The 22,772-nt window shown below is 43.7% G+C and overlaps 1 protein-coding gene across 8 annotated transcripts in view; it reads left to right on the forward strand.

Annotated features, from left to right (window-relative positions):
* The first annotated feature begins 231 nt into the window (after positions 1–231).
* Positions 232–22,772, forward strand: part of CD47 (CD47 molecule) — an 87,307-nt gene continuing 64,766 nt past the window's right edge. For all 8 annotated transcript variants that reach the window (XR_005595245.1, XM_039527953.1, XM_039527973.1 and 5 more), the window contains exon 1: positions 232–348. Coding sequence is in view for 7 of the 8 variants with exons in the window: in XM_039527953.1 (XP_039383887.1) it covers positions 303–348 (46 nt within the window). In the remaining variant the exon portion in view is untranslated. The remainder of the gene's footprint in view (positions 349–22,772) is intronic.

Consider the following 22,772-nt stretch of genomic DNA (forward strand, 5'->3'; position numbering starts at 1 on the left):
CACAGGGTCCAGGAGCCTGGACAGAGACCAGGAGCCTACAAAAGACTTGAAACTGCGCAGGACTCACCCTGACACCCCCAAGAGACCCCGCGCACTGGGATCCCAACCCCCGCCCCCATCCGCACCCTCGTGCTGAGATCCCAACCGCCCCTCTACCCCCGCCCCCATCCGCCCCTCGCGCTGGCATCCCCCAGCGGGATCCCAACCGCCCCTCTTCCCCCGGCCCCTCGCGCTGGGATTCCCCCCCCCCGGATCCCAACCGCCCCCTCGCGCTGGGGTCCCAGCTGGCTGCGGACGGGACCATGCGGGCGCTGGGAGCCTGGGTGCTGCTGGGCGCCGTGTGCGCGGGTGAGTCCCTGGGCGCCGCCATCCCCCCTCCCCAGGGCCTAGAGCCCCCGGCCCGGGGCAGCGGGAATGGCGGGGCCTGGCGCTGCCACCGAGCGGCAGGAGCCGCGGGCCCGGACCCCTCCGCCAGCCCGTGGTGGCTCGTCGCACCCGGACGCCGCGCGGGGAGGGGGGCCGGGGCCCTGCACTCGGCTCAGCTGAAAGCGCCGGGCACCGCAGAGGTCCCTGGGAGAGCCCGGGCCGCTGCGGGGGGGGGAGATTGGTGCGCGCGCGGGGAGGCGCGTGTGTGTGTGTCTGTCTGGGGAGCCGAGCCGGGTGGGGCTGCTCCTCCCGAGCCCAGTGCCAGGCTCTGCCCTAGGAGCGGTGTGAGCCGCGTTCCCAAGCCTCTGGGGGTGGAAGTGAGATTTCGCCACCTGTCTTTAGGCTCCTGCGTGGGCGAGGGGGGAGGGGGGTGTCTGGCTTTTCAGTGCCGAGCACCCCCAGGTTCTCCTGCAGGCAGTGGGGGTGGCAGGTGCTCAGTACCCCCAAAGAGCAGGCCACTGGCCTTGGGGAACCCAGCTAATTATGTTTAACGTTCTGGGGTATGTCCTAGCCCTTTGTGTGTTGTTAGAAGTGTATCTGCACAGAGACCTATACTACATGATTTGAAGTGTGTATGCACAGAGGCCCCTACAACATAATTATATAATTGTGTAAATAAATGAATTCTCTTGTCATATCAATCTATAAAAAGGGAAATAAGAAGAACCTGGGGAATTACAGTCCAGGCCGCTTAACTTCTGGAAAGATGATGGAGCAAATAATTAATCGATTTGCAAACACCTAGAAGATAATAAGGTGATAAGTGGCAGTCAGCATGGATTTGTCAAAAACAAATCATGTCAAACCAACCTGATAGCTTTCTTTGACAGCTTAATAAGCCTTGTGGATGGGGGGAAGCAGCAGGCGTGGTATATCTTGACTTTAGTAAAGCTTTTGATACTGTCTCACATGACCTCCTCATAAACAAACTAGGGAAATGCATCCTGTATGGAGCCAATATAAGGTGGGTGCAAAACTGGCTGGAAAACCATTCCCAGAGAGTAGTTATCAGTGGTTCACAGTCATGCTGGAAGAGCATAATGAGTGGGGTCCCACAGGGATCAGTTCTGGGTCTGGTTCTATTCAGTATCTTCATCAATGGTTTAGATAATGGCATAGACACTTATAAAGTTTGTGGATGGTACCAAGCTGGGAGGGATTGCAAGTGCTTTGGAGGATAGGATTAAAATTCAAAATGATCTGGACAAACTGGAGAAATGGTCTGAAGTAAATGGAATGAAATTCAATAAGGACAAATGCAGAGTACTCCGTTTAGGCAGGAACAATCCGTTGCACACATACCAAATGGGAAATTACTGTCTAGGAAGGAGTACTGCAGAAAGAGATCTGGGGGTCATAGTGGACCACAGGCTAAATACGAGTCAACCATGTAATGCTGTTGCCAAAAAAGATAACATTCTTCTGGGATGTATTAACAGGAGTGTTGTAAACAAGACACAAGAAGTAATTCTTCCGCTCTACTCCGTGCTGATTAGGCCTCAATTGGAGTATTGTGTCCAGTGCTGGGCACCACATTTCAGGAAGTATGTGGACAAATTGGAGAGAGTCCAGAGAAGAGCAACAAAAATGATTAAAGGGTTTGAAAACATGACTTATGAGGGAAGATTGAAAAAAGTGGGCTTGTTTAGTCTGGAAAAGAGAAGACTGAGGGGAGACATGATAACAGTTTTCAAGTACGTAAAAGGTTGTTACAAGGAGGAGAGAGAAAAATTGTTTTTCTTAACCTCTGAGGATAGGACAAGAAGCAATGGGCTTAAATTGCAGCAAGGGAGGTTTAGGTTGGACATTAGGAAAAACTTCCTGTCAGGGTGGTTAAGCACTGGAATAAATTGTCTAGGGAATCTCTGTCATTGGAGATTTTTAAGAACATGTTAGACAAACACCTGTCAGGGATGGTCTAGATCAGGGGTCGGCAACCTTTCAGAAGTGGTGTGTCAAATCTTCATTTACTCACTGTAATTTAAGGTTTCGTGTGCTAGTAATACATTTTACATTTACAGGGGCTGGCAGACGAAACCCCAGACTGATAGCAGGCTGAGTGGGGCCGGCGGCGGGGACCCCGGCTGGCAGGGGCTGGCGGACGGAACCGCTGCCGGTCTGGGGTTCCATCTGCCAGCCGGGGTCCCTGCTACCGGCTCAGAGTTCTGTCCATCCAGGCCGGTAGCGGGCTGAGCGGGGCCGGCAGCCAGAACCCCAGACAGGCAGCACCACTGAAAATCATCTCACGTGCTGCCTTTGGCACGCGTGTCATAGGTTGCTGACCCCTGGTCTAGATTATACTTAGTCTTGCCATGAGTGCAGGGGATTGGACTAAATGACCTCTTGAGGTCCCTTCCCATTCTATCATTCTATGTATGTCTTCCTTGGATCATGAAAAGAAAGCTCAAAGCTGAAACCAGGAATCAGCTATATGAAGTCAACAGACAGCCAGTTCAGTAACATGCCTAAATCTAAGCATATGAGTAGTCCCTTTAGCTTAATAAGACTGTCTTGTGCTGGATATCTTGCTGAATTTGGGACAAAGTGATAACTCTCAAGAGTTTTATGTTAGTAGTTAATTTAAAGGAACATTTAAGTTAATACAGTAGAACCTCAGTTATGAACTGACCAGTCAACCACACACTTCATTTGGAACCAGAAGTATGAGATCAGGCAGCAGCAGAGACCAATAAAAGAGCTAATACAGCACAGTACTGTGTTAAACATAAAATACTAAAAAAAAAAAAAAAAAATTAAAGATTTGATAAGGTAAGGAAACTGTTTTTGTGTTTGTTTCATTTAAATTACGATGGTTAAAAGCAGCATTTTTCTTCTGCATTGTAAAGTTTCAAAGCTGTATTAAGTCAATGTTCAGTTCTAAAGTTTTGAAAGTACAACCATAACATTTTGTTCAGAGTTATGAACATTTCAGATTTCAGAGTAGCAGCCGTGTTAATCTGTATCCGCAAAAAGAACAGGAGTACTTGTGGCACGTTTGAGACTAACACATTTTTTTGAGCATAAGCTTTCGTGGGCTACAGCCCACTTCATCTGATGCACAGAATGGAACATATAGGAAGAAGATATATATACATGTAGGGATATTAAAGAAGGTTTATATTAGACATGGTTTATATGAAAAATGACTTATTGTTAATTGATGCCATATAACTAAAGGTTTATGTTAAAAGTAAATTTGTGATTCTAACCTGCAAGCCACCAGCTGTGTCTGTGTGAAGCCTGCTCAAAAAAATACTTTGTATAAAACTTGTTAAACATTAATTAACTCTAAGTAAGCCAAAACAGTAGCTGTTATAGTGTATAAATAGAGACCCCCCACCCTCTGTAAGTTTTCATCTCACTTTATCTTTGATTGTTAAAAGACAGGGAGTCTCACATAAATTGGTAACACCCCAAAAAGTAAAGAGACAGTGAAATGGATGTGATTAAGATAGAGAATGTATGTGACTGAATGGTTAGGGAGTCACCAGCCTAAAGAATTCAGTGTCAGCTGAAGAAGGTGTCAAGTGGGATCAACCAGATGACCCCCTGGAGGGCAAACTGGAATCCACCCACCACACCTCAAAGGAAGGAAAAACAAAACATCTAATAACATGGAGCCAGCCATCTGCTGATTGATTTAGCAACAGCAGAATGAAACAACTCCTATGAACTAACATAGGGAAAAATCCCTATAAAACTGGACTCTAAAGAATAAGGACTTTGAGTCTATGGTTCTGCTGCCAGCCTCCAGGAACATCAGATGCATCTGACACAGACTCGGCTCCATCCTCATGATCAAGATACCTGGCCAGTAACTTGGCATGAGCAACATCTAGGCTGGTAACTATAACATCTATACAGAATCTGAATGAATGATTGTGTGAATGAATATGTGTGTGTGTGTATAAGGAATAAGTAGTAATAGAAATAAGTAGTAAAACAACATTGTTTACTGTTGTCTTTTGTTTTGTTATGGTATTTACAATAAATGTGGCATCTTTGCCTTATCCCTCTTAATAAGATCCTGCTGGTTTTTATTGGTATAACATTTTGGTGGAGAATAGCGAATGGGGGATTATTGGTATTTTTGCCTCACTTATTGTAAACCAATCTGTGTGCACACAACCGGCTCTACAGAGCATGGGTCTATTATTGGTTAACCAAAAAAAAACCTGCTGGCCTCCGTGAAGGTAGTAGGAAAGATAAAATTGTTAACTAAACCTGCTGGCCTCCGTGAAGCTAGTATGTGAAACAACCATTGTAAGCTGCTCTTTTAGGAATTAGGGGTTATAGTGCTTAATATTTATCAGTTTGGGTTTTTTTTTTTTGTGGTTGGTTGTTGTTTACAACTGTTGGAAAAATGTAAAAACAAAAAAAAAGCTGCATCAAGATTTACAAGCCTCTGCTGCAAAAGCAGAGAAATAAAAATGTATGTAGTTCTCAAATCCAGTTAGATGCCCTTAAGGTTGGGTACAGAGAGTTAAAACAGCACTCTCAAATCCTACAACAGCAGTAACATCAGAATGTTGCCAGCACAGAATGCTCGAGGACAGCAACAGTGGTTCGTTGCCCGGTGTGCTTCGCTCCAATAAACACACCAAGGTGGAGAAGCAGGCAAAATTTATTTGAGATCTCAAAGCTGGTGCGAGGAGACACACAGGTCTCAAATCAAGCACACACATACAAGTTGTTTCTCCCTTCTTATACATGATTTCAGCTAGGCATTCTCATTACCGCCCACTATTCTCCCCCTTCCTCTAATCCCCTCCCATATAGTAGACACATTGTATAGCTAGCAATTACACTAAGCAAGTTAAATCATTCTTGACAGCAAACAATTCATCTCGTTAGTAACTTTTCAAGGTTGTTAGCTTGTTTCAGGGTATTTGATTTGTTTATTCTGTCCTCCTCAGTTAGACATAAGTAGGCCTCTTTATTATCTCCTGGTGCCAGTGTTGCACTGATAAGGAGCAGTTACACATTCCATCCTTAATTCTGGCTTGTGAGGTCGATCAGAGTTTAACATGGAAGTACTCTGGACAAACATAGCATTAACTTTGGTTTATTCAGGCCTGGTACAGAAAGGCTTTATTAACACTGTGGTTTTCCACCCTCCTGTGTTACCTAGGGCTATGCCTAATGACACCAACAAGAAGAAGGAACATTTGAGACCCCAGAAAGGGCAGGTTTTTGGGACCTCTCTGGAGAGTGAGAAGGGGAATATTTGGGTAGATTCCTCCTCCCAGGGCCAGAATGCCATTGCAACAGTAACAACAATGCCTGCTTCTGCCTCAGACCTCCAGACCATGGCAAAGTGGCTGGGAATTTTAAAATGAAAAAAAAATTATTATTTTTTGCACCACGTAATTAGCATTTGTGCAGCCCCAAGTACCAAACACACTGTGGCAGAAATTAAGCAGGGTCTGCCATGTGGAAGCACTGTGGTAATTTATGTGTAAGCTTCTATCTTTCAGGCTCTAAAACCAGAACATCAGAAGAGCTGGTACCAGCTGAAGAGTTATAAAATACCATGGTTATAGTGTCGCGACAAAGTCTGTGTTCAGTGTTCTGTGTTGCATGTTCTCTGTTGCATGTTCTGTGTCTGTCTCTAGTGATGTCCTGTGCTAGCATTGGGTCCAAAAAACAAAACAAAAAAAACAAACAAAAAAAAATACTACACCAGACAGAGCAAATGTCTTGTTCTCTCTCTACTTCCCCCTTGTCCATCCAACTTATCAATCACCACTTGTGTCCAAAAGACTTTGGTCCCCAGTGCATCAGGTTTATTTTTTGTTAGGTTTTCCACACTTTTCTCTATACACTCTGGTTCTACTTCCCCAAGTCCTAAAGGGTAGTTCTTGGGTCCCCATAACCTGTAAGACCTTGGCCCATAATTGCAGGGCCCCATCTTTCAGGTCCCCAAAAACCTCTGAAGTACAACTGTTAAAAATAGGGAATTCTGCAATATTTTAGCAAATAAATGTTAGTTTAAGTCCAAATCAGCTTAACCTTGCATAACAACTGTGGTCCTCCTACAAAATCTTATTTCTTGTGTGTGCTTAAAAACCTCAGAAACGTTTATTGTTTGATGGCTATTGCAGCATCAAACTTGGACCTCATCTTATGTGTCAATGTACCCAGTTATTGTAATGGTTATGGTTTTATTGTATTCCCAATGATAATAACTATAATTGTTTGGATTTGTGTTTAGGTTATATCTGGTGTTTAGTCAATTGTAATGGTTTTAGTCATATTCACCTGGTTATAATTGTTTGGTTTGTTTACAACAGATCACCTGTGCCCTACCATGACAACAACTACTGTAATAATCATAGATCAAGGGGCAGAGTGTTATCAGCCCTCCCCCAGTAAATGAATGTAAATGCAATGTCAAATTACAACCTACCACTGGTATGATATATTCTCTGGATGGTCCCCAACCACCACTGGCATCCTATCAGTAATGCTACATCCCTTGATAGTTATCTTGGTATTGAATTTTATTTGTATTATTAAAATGTTTCGCATGTGCTTTTGGATAAAAAAAAATGTACAATAGATAGGACTCACAAATCCATGTTGCCTCACAGTACCTTCTTTTAAACAGGTTACATAGAAAGTGACACTAACGAGTACATGTATATCGTAGTGTCAAAAGGGGGATTATGTAGGGATATTAAAGAAGGTTTATATTAGACATGGTTTATATGAAAAATGACTTATTGTTAATTGATGCCTTATAACTAAAGGTTTATGTTAAAAGTAAATTTGTGATTCTAACCTGCAAGCCACCAGCTGTGTCTGTGTGAAGCCTGCTCAAAGAAATACTTTGTATAAAACTTGTTAAACATTAATTAACTCTAAGTAAACCAAAACAGTAGCTGTTATAGTGTATAAATAGAGACCCCCACCCTCTGTAAGTTTTCAACTCACTTTATCTTTGATTGTTAAAAGACAGGGAGTCTCACATAAATTGGTAACACCCCAAAAAGTAAAGAGACAGTGAAATAGATGTGATTAAGGCCTGGTCTACACTAGGCGTTTAAACCGGTTTTAGGAGCGTAAAACCGATTTAACGCCACAACCGTCCACACTAGGAGGCACCTTATATCGATGTTAATGGCTCTTTAAACCGGTTTCTGTACTCCTCCCTAACGAGAGGAGTAACGCTAGTATCGGTATTAACATATCGGATTAGGGTTAGTGTGGACGCTGATCGACGGCATTGGCCTCCGGGAGCTATCCCACAGTGCACCAGTGACCGCTCTGGACTGCAATCTGAACTCGGATGCAGTGGTCAGGTAGACAGGAAAAGCCCCGCGAACTTTTGAATATTTCCTGTTTGCCCAGCGTGGAGCTCCGATCAGCACGGGTGGCGATGCAGTCCGAAATCAAAATAAAAAAAGAGCTCCAGCATGGACGATGCGGACGTGATCGCTGTAAGGGCAGGCAAATCTGTTCTATCAGCGCTCCGTTACAGAAGACGAAATTCAAAATCATTTTTTAAATATCTCCAGACAGACGCCATAGCAGGGACTCAGCGCACTGCTGCGTGGCAAGCGTAACGGAAAGCCAAAGAATCAAATGGACGCTAATGGACTGGAGGACTCAAGCTATCCCACAGTTCCTGCAGTCTCTGAAAAGCATTTGCATTCTTGACTGAGCTCCAAATGCTTCTAGGGTCAAAAACAGTGTCCGGTGGGTCAGGGCATAGCTAGGCAATTTACGCACCCCCACCCACCCCCAGAAGTGAAAGGGAAAACAATCCTGTCTTGACTCTTTTACATGTCACCCTATCTTTACTGAATGCTGCAGATAGACGCGATGGTGCAGCACTCAACACCAATATCCTTGCTCCCCCCCCGCCATGGGTGACTGATGGTACAATAAGACTGATACCCATTGTCATCATCAGCCTATTGGCACATGGGGCAGTGCAAAGGCCTGGTAACCATGCGTACTAGCATTGGTCAGGTCGATCAAGGCGCCTGGCCCTAATTTTTCCTGGTAGATGGTACAATACAATATGGCTGATAACCATCATCATCATAGCAACAGGGGGCTGAGCTTCATCAGCCCCCACCCTTCATGTGTAAAGAAAAGATTCAATTGCCCCTGGACTAGCAGCAGGATGCTGGGCTCCTCTCCTCCACACTCCTTAATGTCCTATGTGGACTATCATAGCAACTGGAGGCTGCCTTCCACTCATTTCTCACTAACAAGTTACTGTGTCTTATTCCTGCATTCTTTATTACTTCATCACACAAGTGGGGGGACAATGCTATGGTAGCCCAGGAAGGCTGGGGAAGAATGGAATGAACAGGTGGGGTTGTTGCAGGAGCACCCCCTGTGAATAGCATACAGCTCATAATCTATGCAGGATCTGACACAGAGCAGCTGTGCTCTCTGGTTCTCTGATACAGTGGTTCTCTAGTACACTTGCCCATATTTTAGGCAGGACTGATTCTATTTTTAGATACCAAAAAGGAGGGATTGACTCAGGGAGTCATTCCCAATTTTGGCTTTTGCGTCCCTGGCTAAGAGCAGCCAGGGGCACTTATAACAGCAGCAAATGGAACAGTGCAAAAGGACTGGTAGCCATGCCCATCTTATTACCAATTTATGGTATGGTAGATGGTACAGTATGGCTGGTAACCATCTCTGCTATCATGCAAAAGCAAAAGCATGCAGCTGTGTGCCACTGCTGAATCGCCTCTGTGAGCGGCATCTAGTACACATACGGTGACAGTCACAAAAGGCGAAACAGGCTCCATGATTGCCATGATATGGCATCTTCCAGGGCCATCCAGGGAAAATACGGCATGTAATGCTGGGGTGCCGTTGCTTTCCCCGCGGAAGGAGTGCCTGGCGACCTTTACCCAGAACCACCCGAGACAATGATTTTTGCGCATCAGGCACTGGGATCTCAACCGGAAATTCAAAGGGAGGCTGACGGAAATATGGGATAGATACGGACTAGCTACCCACAGTTCAATGCTCCAGAAATCGACGCTAGCCTCGGACCGTGGACGCACACCACCGATTTAATGTGTTTAGTGTGGCCGCGCACACTCGATTTTATACAATCTGTTTTGTTAAACCGGTTTATGTAAATTTGGAATAATCCCGTAGTGTAGACGTACCCTAAGATAGAGAATGTATGTGACTGAATAGTTAGGGAGTCATCAGCCTAAAGAATTCAGTGTCGGCTGAAGAAGGTGTCAAGTGGGATCAACCAGATGACCCCCCGGAGGGCAAACTGGAATCCACCCACCACACCTCAAAGGAAGGAAAAACAAAACATCTAATAACATGGAGCCAGCCATCTGCTGATTGATTTAGCAACAGCAGAATGAAGCAACTCCTATGAACTAACATAGGGAAAAATCCCTATAAAACTGGACTCTAAAGAATAAGGACTTTGAGTCTATGGTTCTGCTGCCAGCCTCCAGGAGCATCAGATGCATCTGACACAGTCTCGGCTCCATCCTCATGACCAAGATACCTGGCCAGTAACTTGGCATGAGCAACATCTAGGCTGGTAACTATAACATCTATACAGAACCTGAATGAATGATTGTGTGAATGAATATGTGTGTGTGTGTATAAGGAATAAGTAGTAATAGAAATAAGTAGTAAAACAACGTTGTTTACTGTTGTCTTTTGTTTTGTTATGGTATTTACAATAAATGTGGCATCTTTGCCTTATCCCTCTTAATAAGATCCTGCTGGTTTTTATTGGTATAACATTTTGGTGGAGAATAGCGAATGGGGGATTATTGGTATTTTTGCCTCACTTATTGTAAACCAATCTGTGTGCACACAACCGGCTCTACAGAGCATGGGTCTATTATTGGTTAACCAAAAAAAAACCTGCTGGCCTCCGTGAAGGTAGTAGGAAAGATAAAATTGTTAACTAAACCTGCTGGCCTCCGTGAAGCTAGTATGTGAAACAACCATTGTAAGCTGCTCTTTTAGGAATTAGGGGTTATAGTGCTTAATATTTATCAGTTTGGTTTTTTTTTTGTTGTGGTTGGTTGTTGTTTACAACTGTTGGGAAAATGTAAAAACAAAAAAAAAGCTGCATCAAGATTTACAAGCCTCTGCTGCAAAAGCAGAGAAATAAAAATGTATGTAGTTCTCAAATCCAGTTAGATGCCCTTAAGGTTGGGTACAGAGAGTTAAAACAGCACTCTCAAATCCTACAACAGCAGTAACATCAGAATGTTGCCAGCACAGAATGCTCGAGGACAGCAACAGTGGTTCGTTGCCCGGTGTGCTTCGCTCCAATAAACACACCAAGGTGGAGAAGCAGGCAAAATTTATTTGAGATCTCAAAGCTGGTGCGAGGAGACACACAGGTCTCAAATCAAGCACACACATACAAGTTGTTTCTCCCTTCTTATACATGATTTCAGCTAGGCATTCTCATTACCGCCCACTATTCTCCCCCTTCCTCTAATCCCCTCCCATATAGTAGACACATTGTATAGCTAGCAATTACACTAAGCAAGTTAAATCATTCTTGACAGCAAACAATTCATCTCGTTAGTAACTTTTCAAGGCTGTTAGCTTGTTTCAGGGTATTTGATTTGTTTATTCTGCCCTCCTCAGTTAGACATAAGTAGGCCTCTTTATTATCTCCTGGTGCCAGTGTTGCACTGATAAGGAGCAGTTACACATTCCATCCTTAATTCTGGCTTGTGAGGTCGATCAGAGTTTAACATGGAAGTACTCTGGACAAACATAGCATTAACTTTGGTTTATTCAGGCCTGGTACAGAAAGGCTTTATTAACACTGTGGTTTTCCACCCTCCTGTGTTACCTAGGGCTATGCCTAATGACACCAACAAGAAGAAGGAACATTTGAGACCCCAGAAAGGGCAGGTTTTTGGGACCTCTCTGGAGAGTGAGAAGGGGAATATTTGGGTAGATTCCTCCTCCCAGGGCCAGAATGCCATTGCAACAGTAACAACAATGCCTGCTTCTGCCTCAGACCTCCAGGCCATGGCAAAGTGGCTGGGAATTTTAAAATGAAAAAAAAAATTATTATTTTTTGCACCACGTAATTAGCATTTGTGCAGCCCCAAGTACCAAACACACTGTGGCAGAAATTAAGCAGGGTCTGCCATGTGGAAGCACTGTGGTAATTTATGTGTAAGCTTCTATCTTTCAGGCTCTACAACCAGAACATCAGAAGAGCTGGTACCAGCTGAAGAGTTATAAAATACCATGGTTATAGTGTCGCGACAAAGTCTGTGTTCAGTGTTCTGTGTTGAATGTTCTCTGTTGCATGTTCTGTGTCTGTCTCTAGTGGTGTCCTGTGCTAGCATTGGGTCCAAAAAACAAAACAAAAAAAACAAACAAAAAAAATACTACACCAGACAGAGCAAATGTCTTGTTCTCTCTCTACTTCCCCCTTGTCCATCCAACTTATCAATCACCACTTGTGTCCAAAAGACTTTGGTCCCCAGTGCATCAGGTTTATTTTTTGTTAGGTTTTCCACACTTTTCTCTATACACTCTGGTTCTACTTCCCCAAGTCCTAAAGGGTAGTTCTTGGGTCCCCATAACCTGTAAGACCTTGGCCCATAATTGCAGGGCCCCATCTTTCAGGTCCCCAAAAACCTCTGAAGTACAACTGTTAAAAATAGGGAATTCTGCAATATTTTAGCAAATAAATGTTAGTTTAAGTCCAAATCAGCTTAACCTTGCATAACAACTGTGGTCCTCCTACAAAATCTTATTTCTTGTGTGTGCTTAAAAACCTCAGAAACGTTTATTGTTTGATGGCTATTGCAGCATCAAACTTGGACCTCATCTTATGTGTCAATGTACCCAGTTATTGTAATGGTTATGGTTTTATTGTATTCCCAATGATAATAACTATAATTGTTTGGATTTGTGTTTAGGTTATATCTGGTGTTTAGTCAATTGTAATGGTTTTAGTCATATTCACCTGGTTATAATTGTTTGGTTTGTTTACAACAGATCACCTGTGCCCTACCATGACAACAACTACTGTAATAATCATAGATCAAGGGGCAGAGTGTTATCAGCCCTCCCCCAGTAAATGAATGTAAATGCAATGTCAAATTACAACCTACCACTGGTATGATATATTCTCTGGATGGTCCCCAACCACCACTGGCATCCTATCAGTAATGCTACATCCCTTGATAGTTATCTTGGTATTGAATTTTATTTGTATTATTAAAATGTTTCGCATGTGCTTTTGGATAAAAAAAAATGTACAATAGATAGGACTCACAAATCCATGTTGCCTCACAGTACCTTCTTTTAAACAGGTTACATAGAAAGTGACACTAACGAGTACATGTATATCGTAGTGTCAAAAGGGGATTATGTAGGGATATTAAAGAAGGTTTATATTAGACATGGTTTATATGAAAAATGACTTATTGTTAATTGATGCCTTATAACTAAAGGTTTATGTTAAAAGTAAATTTGTGATTCTAACCTGCAAGCCACCAGCTGTGTCTGTGTGAAGCCTGCTCAAAGAAATACTTTGTATAAAACTTGTTAAACATTAATTAACTCTAAGTAAACCAAAACAGTAGCTGTTATAGTGTATAAATAGAGACCCCCACCCTCTGTAAGTTTTCAACTCACTTTATCTTTGATTGTTAAAAGACAGGGAGTCTCACATAAATTGGTAACACCCCAAAAAGTAAAGAGACAGTGAAATAGATGTGATTAAGGCCTGGTCTACACTAGGCGTTTAAACCGGTTTTAGGAGCGTAAAACCGATTTAACGCCACAACCGTCCACACTAGGAGGCACCTTATATCGATGTTAATGGCTCTTTAAACCGGTTTCTGTACTCCTCCCTAACGAGAGGAGTAACGCTAGTATCGGTATTAACATATCGGATTAGGGTTAGTGTGGACGCTGATCGACGGCATTGGCCTCCGGGAGCTATCCCACAGTGCACCAGTGACCGCTCTGGACTGCAATCTGAACTCGGATGCAGTGGTCAGGTAGACAGGAAAAGCCCCGCGAACTTTTGAATATTTCCTGTTTGCCCAGCGTGGAGCTCCGATCAGCACGGGTGGCGATGCAGTCCGAAATCAAAATAAAAAAAGAGCTCCAGCATGGACGATGCGGACGTGATCGCTGTAAGGGCAGGCAAATCTGTTCTATCAGCGCTCCGTTACAGAAGACGAAATTCAAAATCATTTTTTAAATATCTCCAGACAGACGCCATAGCAGGGACTCAGCGCACTGCTGCGTGGCAAGCGTAACGGAAAGCCAAAGAATCAAATGGACGCTAATGGACTGGAGGACTCAAGCTATCCCACAGTTCCTGCAGTCTCTGAAAAGCATTTGCATTCTTGGCTGAGCTCCAAATGCTTCTAGGGTCAAAAACAGTGTCCGCGGTGGGTCAGGGCATAGCTAGGCAATTTACGCACCCCACCCACCCCAGAAGTGAAAGGAAAACAATCCTGTCTTGACTCTTTTACATGTCACCCTATCTTTACTGAATGCTGCAGATAGACGCGATGGTGCAGCACTCAACACCAATATCCTTGCTCCCCCCCCGCCATGGGTGACTGATGGTACAATAAGACTGATACCCATTGTCATCATCAGCCTATTGGCACATGGGGCAGTGCAAAAGGCCTGGTAACCATGCGTACTAGCATTGGTCAGGTCGATCAAGGGCGCCTGGCCCTAATTTTTCCTGGTAGATGGTACAATACAATATGGCTGATAACCATCATCATCATAGCAACAGGGGGCTGAGCTTCATCAGCCCCCACCCTTCATGTGTAAAGAAAAGATTCAATTGCCCCTGGACTAGCAGCAGGATGCTGGGCTCCTCTCCTCCACACTCCTTAATGTCCTATGTGGACTATCATAGCAACTGGAGGCTGCCTTCCACTCATTTCTCACTAACAAGTTACTGTGTCTTATTCCTGCATTCTTTATTACTTCATCACACAAGTGGGGGGACAATGCTATGGTAGCCCAGGAAGGCTGGGGAAGAATGGAATGAACAGGTGGGGTTGTTGCAGGAGCACCCCCTGTGAATAGCATACAGCTCATAATCTATGCAGGATCTGACACAGAGCAGCTGTGCTCTCTGGTTCTCTGATACAGTGGTTCTCTAGTACACTTGCCCATATTTTAGGCAGGACTGATTCTATTTTTAGATACCAAAAAGGAGGGATTGACTCAGGGAGTCATTCCCAATTTTGGCTTTTGCGTCCCTGGCTAAGAGCAGCCAGGGGCACTTATAACAGCAGCAAATGGAACAGTGCAAAAGGACTGGTAGCCATGCCCATCTTATTACCAATTTATGGTATGGTAGATGGTACAGTATGGCTGGTAACCATCTCTGCTATCATGCAAAAGCAAAAGCATGCAGCTGTGTGCCACTGCTGAATCGCCTCTGTGAGCGGCATCTAGTACACATACGGTGACAGTCACAAAAGGCGAAACAGGCTCCATGATTGCCATGCTATGGCATCTTCCAGGGCAATCCAGGGGAAAAAAGGCATGAAATGCTTGTCTGCCGTTGCTTTCCCAGCGGAAGGAGTGACTGACGACATTTACCCAGAACCACCCGCGACAATGATTTTTGCCGCATCAGGCACTGGGATCTCAACCCGGAAATTCAAAGGGGGGGGGGAGGCTGCGGGAACTATGGGATAGCTACGGAATAGCTACCCACAGTGCAATGCTCCAGAAATCGACGCTAGCCTCGGACCGTGGACGCACACCACCGATTTAATGTGTTTAGTGTGGCCGCGCACACTCGATTTTATACAATCTGTTTTGTTAAACCGGTTTATGTAAATTTGGAATAATCCCGTAGTGTAGACGTACCCTAAGATAGAGAATGTATGTGACTGAATAGTTAGGGAGTCATCAGCCTAAAGAATTCAGTGTCGGCTGAAGAAGGTGTCAAGTGGGATCAACCAGATGACCCCCCGGAGGGCAAACTGGAATCCACCCACCACACCTCAAAGGAAGGAAAAACAAAACATCTAATAACATGGAGCCAGCCATCTGCTGATTGATTTAGCAACAGCAGAATGAAGCAACTCCTATGAACTAACATAGGGAAAAATCCCTATAAAACTGGACTCTAAAGAATAAGGACTTTGAGTCTATGGTTCTGCTGCCAGCCTCCAGGAGCATCAGATGCATCTGACACAGTCTCGGCTCCATCCTCATGACCAAGATACCTGGCCAGTAACTTGGCATGAGCAACATCTAGGCTGGTAACTATAACATCTATACAGAACCTGAATGAATGATTGTGTGAATGAATATGTGTGTGTGTGTATAAGGAATAAGTAGTAATAGAAATAAGTAGTAAAACAACGTTGTTTACTGTTGTCTTTTGTTTTGTTATGGTATTTACAATAAATGTGGCATCTTTGCCTTATCCCTCTTAATAAGATCCTGCTGGTTTTTATTGGTATAACATTTTGGTGGAGAATAGCGAATGGGGGATTATTGGTATTTTTGCCTCACTTATTGTAAACCAATCTGTGTGCACACAACCGGCTCTACAGAGCATGGGTCTATTATTGGTTAACCAAAAAAAAACCTGCTGGCCTCCGTGAAGGTAGTAGGAAAGATAAAATTGTTAACTAAACCTGCTGGCCTCCGTGAAGGTGGTAGGAAACATACAATTGTTAACAAAATCTGCTGGCCTCCGTGAAGGTAGTAGGAAACATACAATTGTTAACAAAACCTGCTGGCCTCCATGAAGGTAGTAGGAAACGTAAAATTGTTAACAAAATCTGCTAGCCTCCGTGAAGGTAGCAGAGGAGAAAAAAAAAATCAGGGGCAACAAGAGGGTCCCAGGGACCAGACAGTGCTGCTCGCTGAACAAAATTAAAAATGTTTAAGAAAAGGCAAGGGAAAACAGTCCCAGAGGAAGAAATTAAGTCAAAAGTAGCTTCTACCTCACCTTTTATTAAAGAGATAATGCCTTTTCAGCAAATCCTCCAAAGATATGGGCACAGTCCTTGGACTGAACAAGCCCTTGCAGATATCTGCACCATTTCGGACCTAGAGGATAGATTGGCCCCAATATATCCTCATATGTAAACCCCCAAATGCAGTAAAAAGAGATGCTGCAGGGATCTGGCTGCTGTGGAAGGCTTGTAATGACAGCTACCTCCACCTAGGAGCCTCTAAAGAGGAGAAAATATCTCTAAAACTATCCCAATTGGAAAAAGGGGTAGAAAATTGGAAAGTAATGGCACATTGGGAAAAAGAAGCTTGGGACCCCCAAAAAACATGGGAAGAAAATATGTGAAACAACCATTGTAAGCTGCTCTTTTAGGAATTAGGGGTTATAGTGCTTAATATTTATCAGTTTGGTGGGTTTTTTGTGTTGTGGTTGGCTGTTGTTCACAACTGTTGGAAAAATGTAAAAACAAAACAAAAAAAAGCTGCACCAAGATTTACAAGCCTCTGCTGCAAAAGCAGAGAAATAAAAATGTATGTAGTTCTCAAATCCAGTTAGATGCCCTTAAGGTTGGGTACAGAGAGTTAAAACAGCACTCTCAAATCCTACAACAGCAGTAACATCGGAAGAAGGAACATTTGAGACCCCAGAAGGGGCAGGTTTTTGGGACCTCTCTGGAGAGTGGGAAGGGGAATATTTGGGTAGATTCCTCCTCCCAGGGCCAGAATGCCATTGCAACAGTAACAACAGTGCCTGCTTCTGCCTCAGACCTCCAGGCCATGGCAAAGTGGCTGGGAATTTTAAAATCAAAAAAATATATATATTTTTTTGCACCACGTAATTAGCATTTGTGCAGCCCCAAGTACCAAACACACTGTGGCAGAAATTAAGCAGGGTCTGCCATGTGGAAGCACTGTGGTAATTTATGTGTAAGATTCTATCTTTCAGGCTCTAAAACCAGAACATCAGAAGAGCTGGTACCAGCTGAAGAGTTATAAAATACCATGGTTATAGTGTCGCGACAAAGTCTGTGATCAGTGTTCTGTGTTGCATGTTCTCTGTTGCATGTTCTGTGTCTGTCTCTAGTGGTGTCCTGTGCTAGCATTGGGTCCAAAAAACAAAACAAAAAACAACAACAACAAAAAAAATACTACACTAGACAGAGCAAATGTCTTTTTCTCTCTCTACTTCCCCCATGTCCATCCAACTTATCAATCACCACTTGTGTCCAAAAGACTTTGGTCCCCAGTGCATCAGGTTTATTTTTTGTTAGGTTTTCCACACTTTTCTCTATACACTCTGGTTCTACTTCCCCAAGTCCTAAAGGGTAGTTCTTGGGTCCCCATAACCTGTAAGACCTTGGCCCATAATTGCAGGGCCCCATCTTTCAGGTCCCCAAAAACCTCTGAAGTACAACTGTTAAAAATAGGGAATTCTGCAATATTTTAGCAAATAAATGTTAGTTTAAGTCCAAATCAGCTTAACCTTGCATAACAACTGTGGTCCTCCTACAAAATCTTATTTCTTGTGTGTGCTTAAAAACCTCAGAAACGTTTATTGTTTGATGGCTATTGCAGCATCAAACTTGGACCTCATCTTATGTGTCAATGTACCCAGTTATTGTAATGGTTATGGTTTTATTGTATTCCCAATTATAATAACTATAATTGTTTGGATTTGTGTTTAGGTTATATCTGGTGTTTAGTCAATTGTAATGGTTTTAGTCATATTCACCTGGTTATAATTGTTTGGTTTGTTTACAACAGATCACCTGTGCCCTACCATGACAACAACTACTGTAATAATCATAGATCAAGGGGCAGAGTGTTATCAGCCCTCCCCCAGTAAATGAATGTAAATGCAATGTCAAATTACAACCTACCACTGGTATGATATATTCTCTGGATGGTCCCCAACCACCACTGGCATCCTATCAGTAATGCTACATCCCTTGATAGTTATCTTGGTATTGAATTTTATTTGTATTATTAAAATGTTTCGCATGTGCTTTTGGATAAAAAAAATGTACAATAGATAGGACTCACAAACCCATGTTGCCTCACAGTACCTTCTTTTAAACAGGTTACATAGAAAGTGACACTAACGAGTACATGTATATCGTAGTGTCAAAAGGGGGATTATGTAGGGATATTAAAGAAGGTTTATATTAGACATGGTTTATATGAAAAATGACTTATTGTTAATTGATACCTTATAACTAAAGGTTTATGTTAAAAGTAAATTTGTGATTCTAACCTGCAAGCCACCAGCTGTGTCTGTGCGAAGCCTGCTCAAAAAAATAATTTGTATAAAACTTGTTAAACATTAATTAACTCTAAGTAAGCCAAAACAGTAGCTGTTATAGTGTATAAATAGAGACCCCCACCCTCTGTAAGTTTTCAACTCACTTTATCTTTGATTGTTAAAAGACAGGGAGTCTCACATATATTGGTAACACCCCAAAAAGTAAAGAGACAGTGAAATAGATGTGATTAAGATAGAGAATGTATGTGACTGAATGGTTAGGGAGTCATCAGCCTAAAGAATTCAGTGTCGGCTGAAGAAGGTGTCAAGTGGGATCAACCAGATGACCCCCGGAGGGCAAACTGGAATCCACCCACCACACCTCAAAGGAAGGAAAAACAAAACATCTAATAACATGGAGCCAGCCATCTGCTGATTGATTTAGCAACAGCAGAATGAAGCAACTCCTATGAACTAACATAGGGAAAAATCCCTATAAAACTGGACTCTAAAGAATAAGGACTTTGAGTCTATGGTTCTGCTGCCAGCCTCCAGGAGCATCAGATGCATCTGACACAGACTCGGCTCCATCCTCATGACCAAGATACCTGGCCAGTAACTTGGCATGAGCAACATCTAGGCTGGTAACTATAACATCTGTACAGAACCTGAATGAATGATTGTGTGAATGAATATGTGTGTGTGTGTATAAGGAATAAGTAGTAATAGAAATAACTAGTAAAACAACGTTGTTTACTGTTGTCTTTTGTTTTGTTATGGTATTTACAATAAATGTGGCATCTTTGCCTTATCCCTCTTAATAAGATCCTGCTGGTTTTTATTGGTATAACATACATACAGAGAACATGAAAAGGTGGAAGTTGCCATACCAACTCTAAGAGGCTGATTAATTAAGATGAGCTATTATCAGCAGGAGAAAAAAACATTTTGTAGTGATGATAAAGGTGGCCCATTTCGGACAGTTGATACTTAACATGGGGAAATAGATTCAATTTGTGTAATGACCCAGAAAACAATCTCCTTTCCCAAGGTATTTGTAACTCTGAGGTTCTACTGTACTTTTTATTTTGAGTGGTTTAGATGATTTCATGTTTTTCATGAGACTTGGTAAATAACCTACTTTCCTATACTGTAGTGTTAAAGTCAGAATGGAAAATATTTACATTCTGTGGTATAAGTTTAACTTTTCCCATATAATGTTTTTGCCAAACTCATCCATAAGCTGTAACTTGTCCTTGTGCAGTGAACTCTGTTGAACCTTTTTTTTTAAATGTGAATCTTAAGCTGAAATATTAAAATTATTAGTTATGGGTCATTTATTCACTTTTTGTATCAGGGCATCAATGTCATTTTTAATTTTTTAATTTAATTTGCTTAATATAAACTTAAACTTTTAAAAATAATGTTTATACAATCTGTGATAGTGTTTAGGTTTATGTACAGTTCTACTGTATTTTGGTTTTCTCAGGGTATAGTCAAGAAAGTTCAATGAGTAAGCTAAGTGATTGTTTTGTTTGACCAAAGCAATATGAGTGTGTGTTTTTTCATTACAAGGTGCCAACTAACACTGAACTATATATAAAGTTTGTTTATGCTTGTTACATTAATGGCCAACCCAGGGATTAGTGTCAGTGTGTTACAGTAATACAGTGCAAGGATTAGCTGCTTTTGGGGGAGGGGAGTGGAGGTGATCATTGGTCAAGGCTTGGAAAAGCTTACTGGAACTGCAAATAGCTGTACCAGTTGAAAAAAAAAGCTTTTACTAGCTATAGTTGGTTGTCAGATACATGCAATGATTCTGCAGGCATTTATACATGTTAGTAATCTAAGTGAAGTCAGTGGAATTGGAACTACTCTTAGGGCTTGGCTACACTTACAAATTTGCAGCACTGCAGCAGGGTGTGAAAACACACCCTCTGCAGCGCTGCAAATTGCGGCGCTGCAAAGTGCCAGTGTGGTCAAAGCCCCAGCGCTGGGAGCGCGGCTCCTAGCGCTGTCCGTTATTCCCCACAGGGAGGTGGAGTACGGACAGCGCTGGGAGAGCTCTCTCCCAGCGCTGGCGCTTTGACTACACTTAGCGCGTCAAAGCGCTGCCGCGGCAGCGCTACCACGGCAGCGCTTTGAAGTGCTAAGTGTAGCCACAGCCTTACTCCTGGGGAAATTCTGTGCTACTGTGCAATGCTGAATTTCCTTTCCCCCCCACAGAAATGGGCTGCAGTGCTGCTGGCTGCCACTAGGGGCCACTCGACCTGGCAGAGCCCAGCTCCCACATAGAAGATACTGCTGGGGAGAGGGGGAGGGAGCTAGAGGGTTCCTAGCAGCTGCAATGCTCAGGGGGGCACAACAGGGCCGGGCATGCTCCCATGGGGGGTGGGGAAGGCCCCACTCCCAGCTACGTCCCGGACTGCTGGCCCAGCCATGGCTCTGCTCCCAGCCCCAGATCTGCCCCCAGCTGAGGCCTCAGCCCCTGGCTTCTGGCCTGGCCTGGCTGCAGCTCCAACCTCGGCTCCAGGCCCTGACCATGTCCCTGTTCCCAGCTGTGGCCCCAGCCCCAGCCATGGCCCAGCTGTGGCCCTAGCTCTGACTGTGGCCCCACTCCCAGCCCTGCCTCCCAACGGTGGCTGGGGGGAGGGGGAGGCAGACAGGGATAAAGGGAGGCACGAGGGGAAAGGTTGAGGGACCACTGTTTTAGATAGGCTGCAGCATTAGTGTTAACTAATGTTTCTTGAGATGATGGGGGTAAGAATTGAAGTAGAGGGTAAAAAGAACAGTAGTAATCAGAATGATAGCACATGTCATGATTCTTAGACTATGTAGCTCTTTGGGTCAAAGTCTGTCCTTGGATATGTTCATACTGTTGAGCAACTAACTTGCATTTGAGCACAGGAAACAAAATGTGTAGCCTTAGTTGAAGAGAAGAGCGGGATATTCATGAAGTCCACAAGGGTCATTGCTATGCAGATCTCATTTACCTGGGAAGTGTCTAGATACTATGGCAATAAGTGCTATAGATAACCTTTAGATGGATATGTAGAGAGAATTTGGCCTTTTGTTTTTAAAAATTCTGATAAATTTTGGTTCATAGTGTAGCAAAATATTACCTGAAATTTCTGAATTATCTGTCCTACTGACCATATACAGCTAAATAAATTAAAAGATAGGCTCTTATTTAATCTACATATTTTTGGGTGTACAACCCCTCTTTGCAAAAGTAGGACATAATTTGCAAAATAAGTTCTAACCCTCAGGGGATTTGGCTCCACCTTCAAAGTACAGGAGGTACAATAATAAACATAACTTTTGTATAAGCCATCACTCATTCCTTCCATCCTTCTCTACAGAACATGGAAGCAGAAACAACAGTGGTGTTTGTTTCCCTCCTAAGCCCCCTTTCAGCTGCAAAGAAAATTCTGCAGAAGAAGAGCTTGTCGCTTACTGATTACTCCTGGGGGAATTCTGCGCCACTGCGTGCACATGGAAAACATGTCCCTCCTGCAGATTTCTTTGCTTTCCTATAGAAAGTGACAGGGAAGCCACGTGCGGAGGGGCTGGTGATGCCCATGGGCATAGTTTGGGAGGGCATTGTCGTCCCCCCCCCCAACAGAGGCAAGGTGGGGGTGCACAGAAGTCACCTGCCACTGCGCTCCATCTCCCCCCAAATTTCTGCAAGTGCAAAACTGCCCGGCTGAAGGAGAGTGCTGGTCAAACACCACCTCCTGAGTCCTAGTGCTGGTCATGTTCCCCTTCTGTGTACTGGGAACCATCCTGTTTTCTCTACACCAGTGAGTGCCTGCAGTGGGGTAGGGCAGGAAGGGTGACGGGGGGGGGGTGGGAAATGGGGGAAGGTGGGTGGGGTGGGGGGAAGAGGCAGTGGGGAAAGAAGGGGATGGGACAGGGCGGGGGAGGTGGATGTGGGTGTGAGGGGAGGGGGATAGAGGTAGGGGACAGTGGGGAGAGGAATGGGGAGGGGGCAAGGGGCATTAGGTAATGGGGATGAGATGGGGAAGAGAAGGGGATAGAGGAAGCAGTAGCCCAGCATCTGGCGTCCCCTTGGCAGCAGTTGCAGCTGCGGCTCCCTTGTTAACCAGCCCATTGAACCCCCACCCCAACTGACCCCACCTGCCCT

The sequence above is a fragment of the Mauremys reevesii genome, linkage group 1, assembly GCF_016161935.1.
Source record: "Mauremys reevesii isolate NIE-2019 linkage group 1, ASM1616193v1, whole genome shotgun sequence".
NCBI classification, from domain to species: Eukaryota; Metazoa; Chordata; order Testudines; family Geoemydidae; genus Mauremys; species Mauremys reevesii.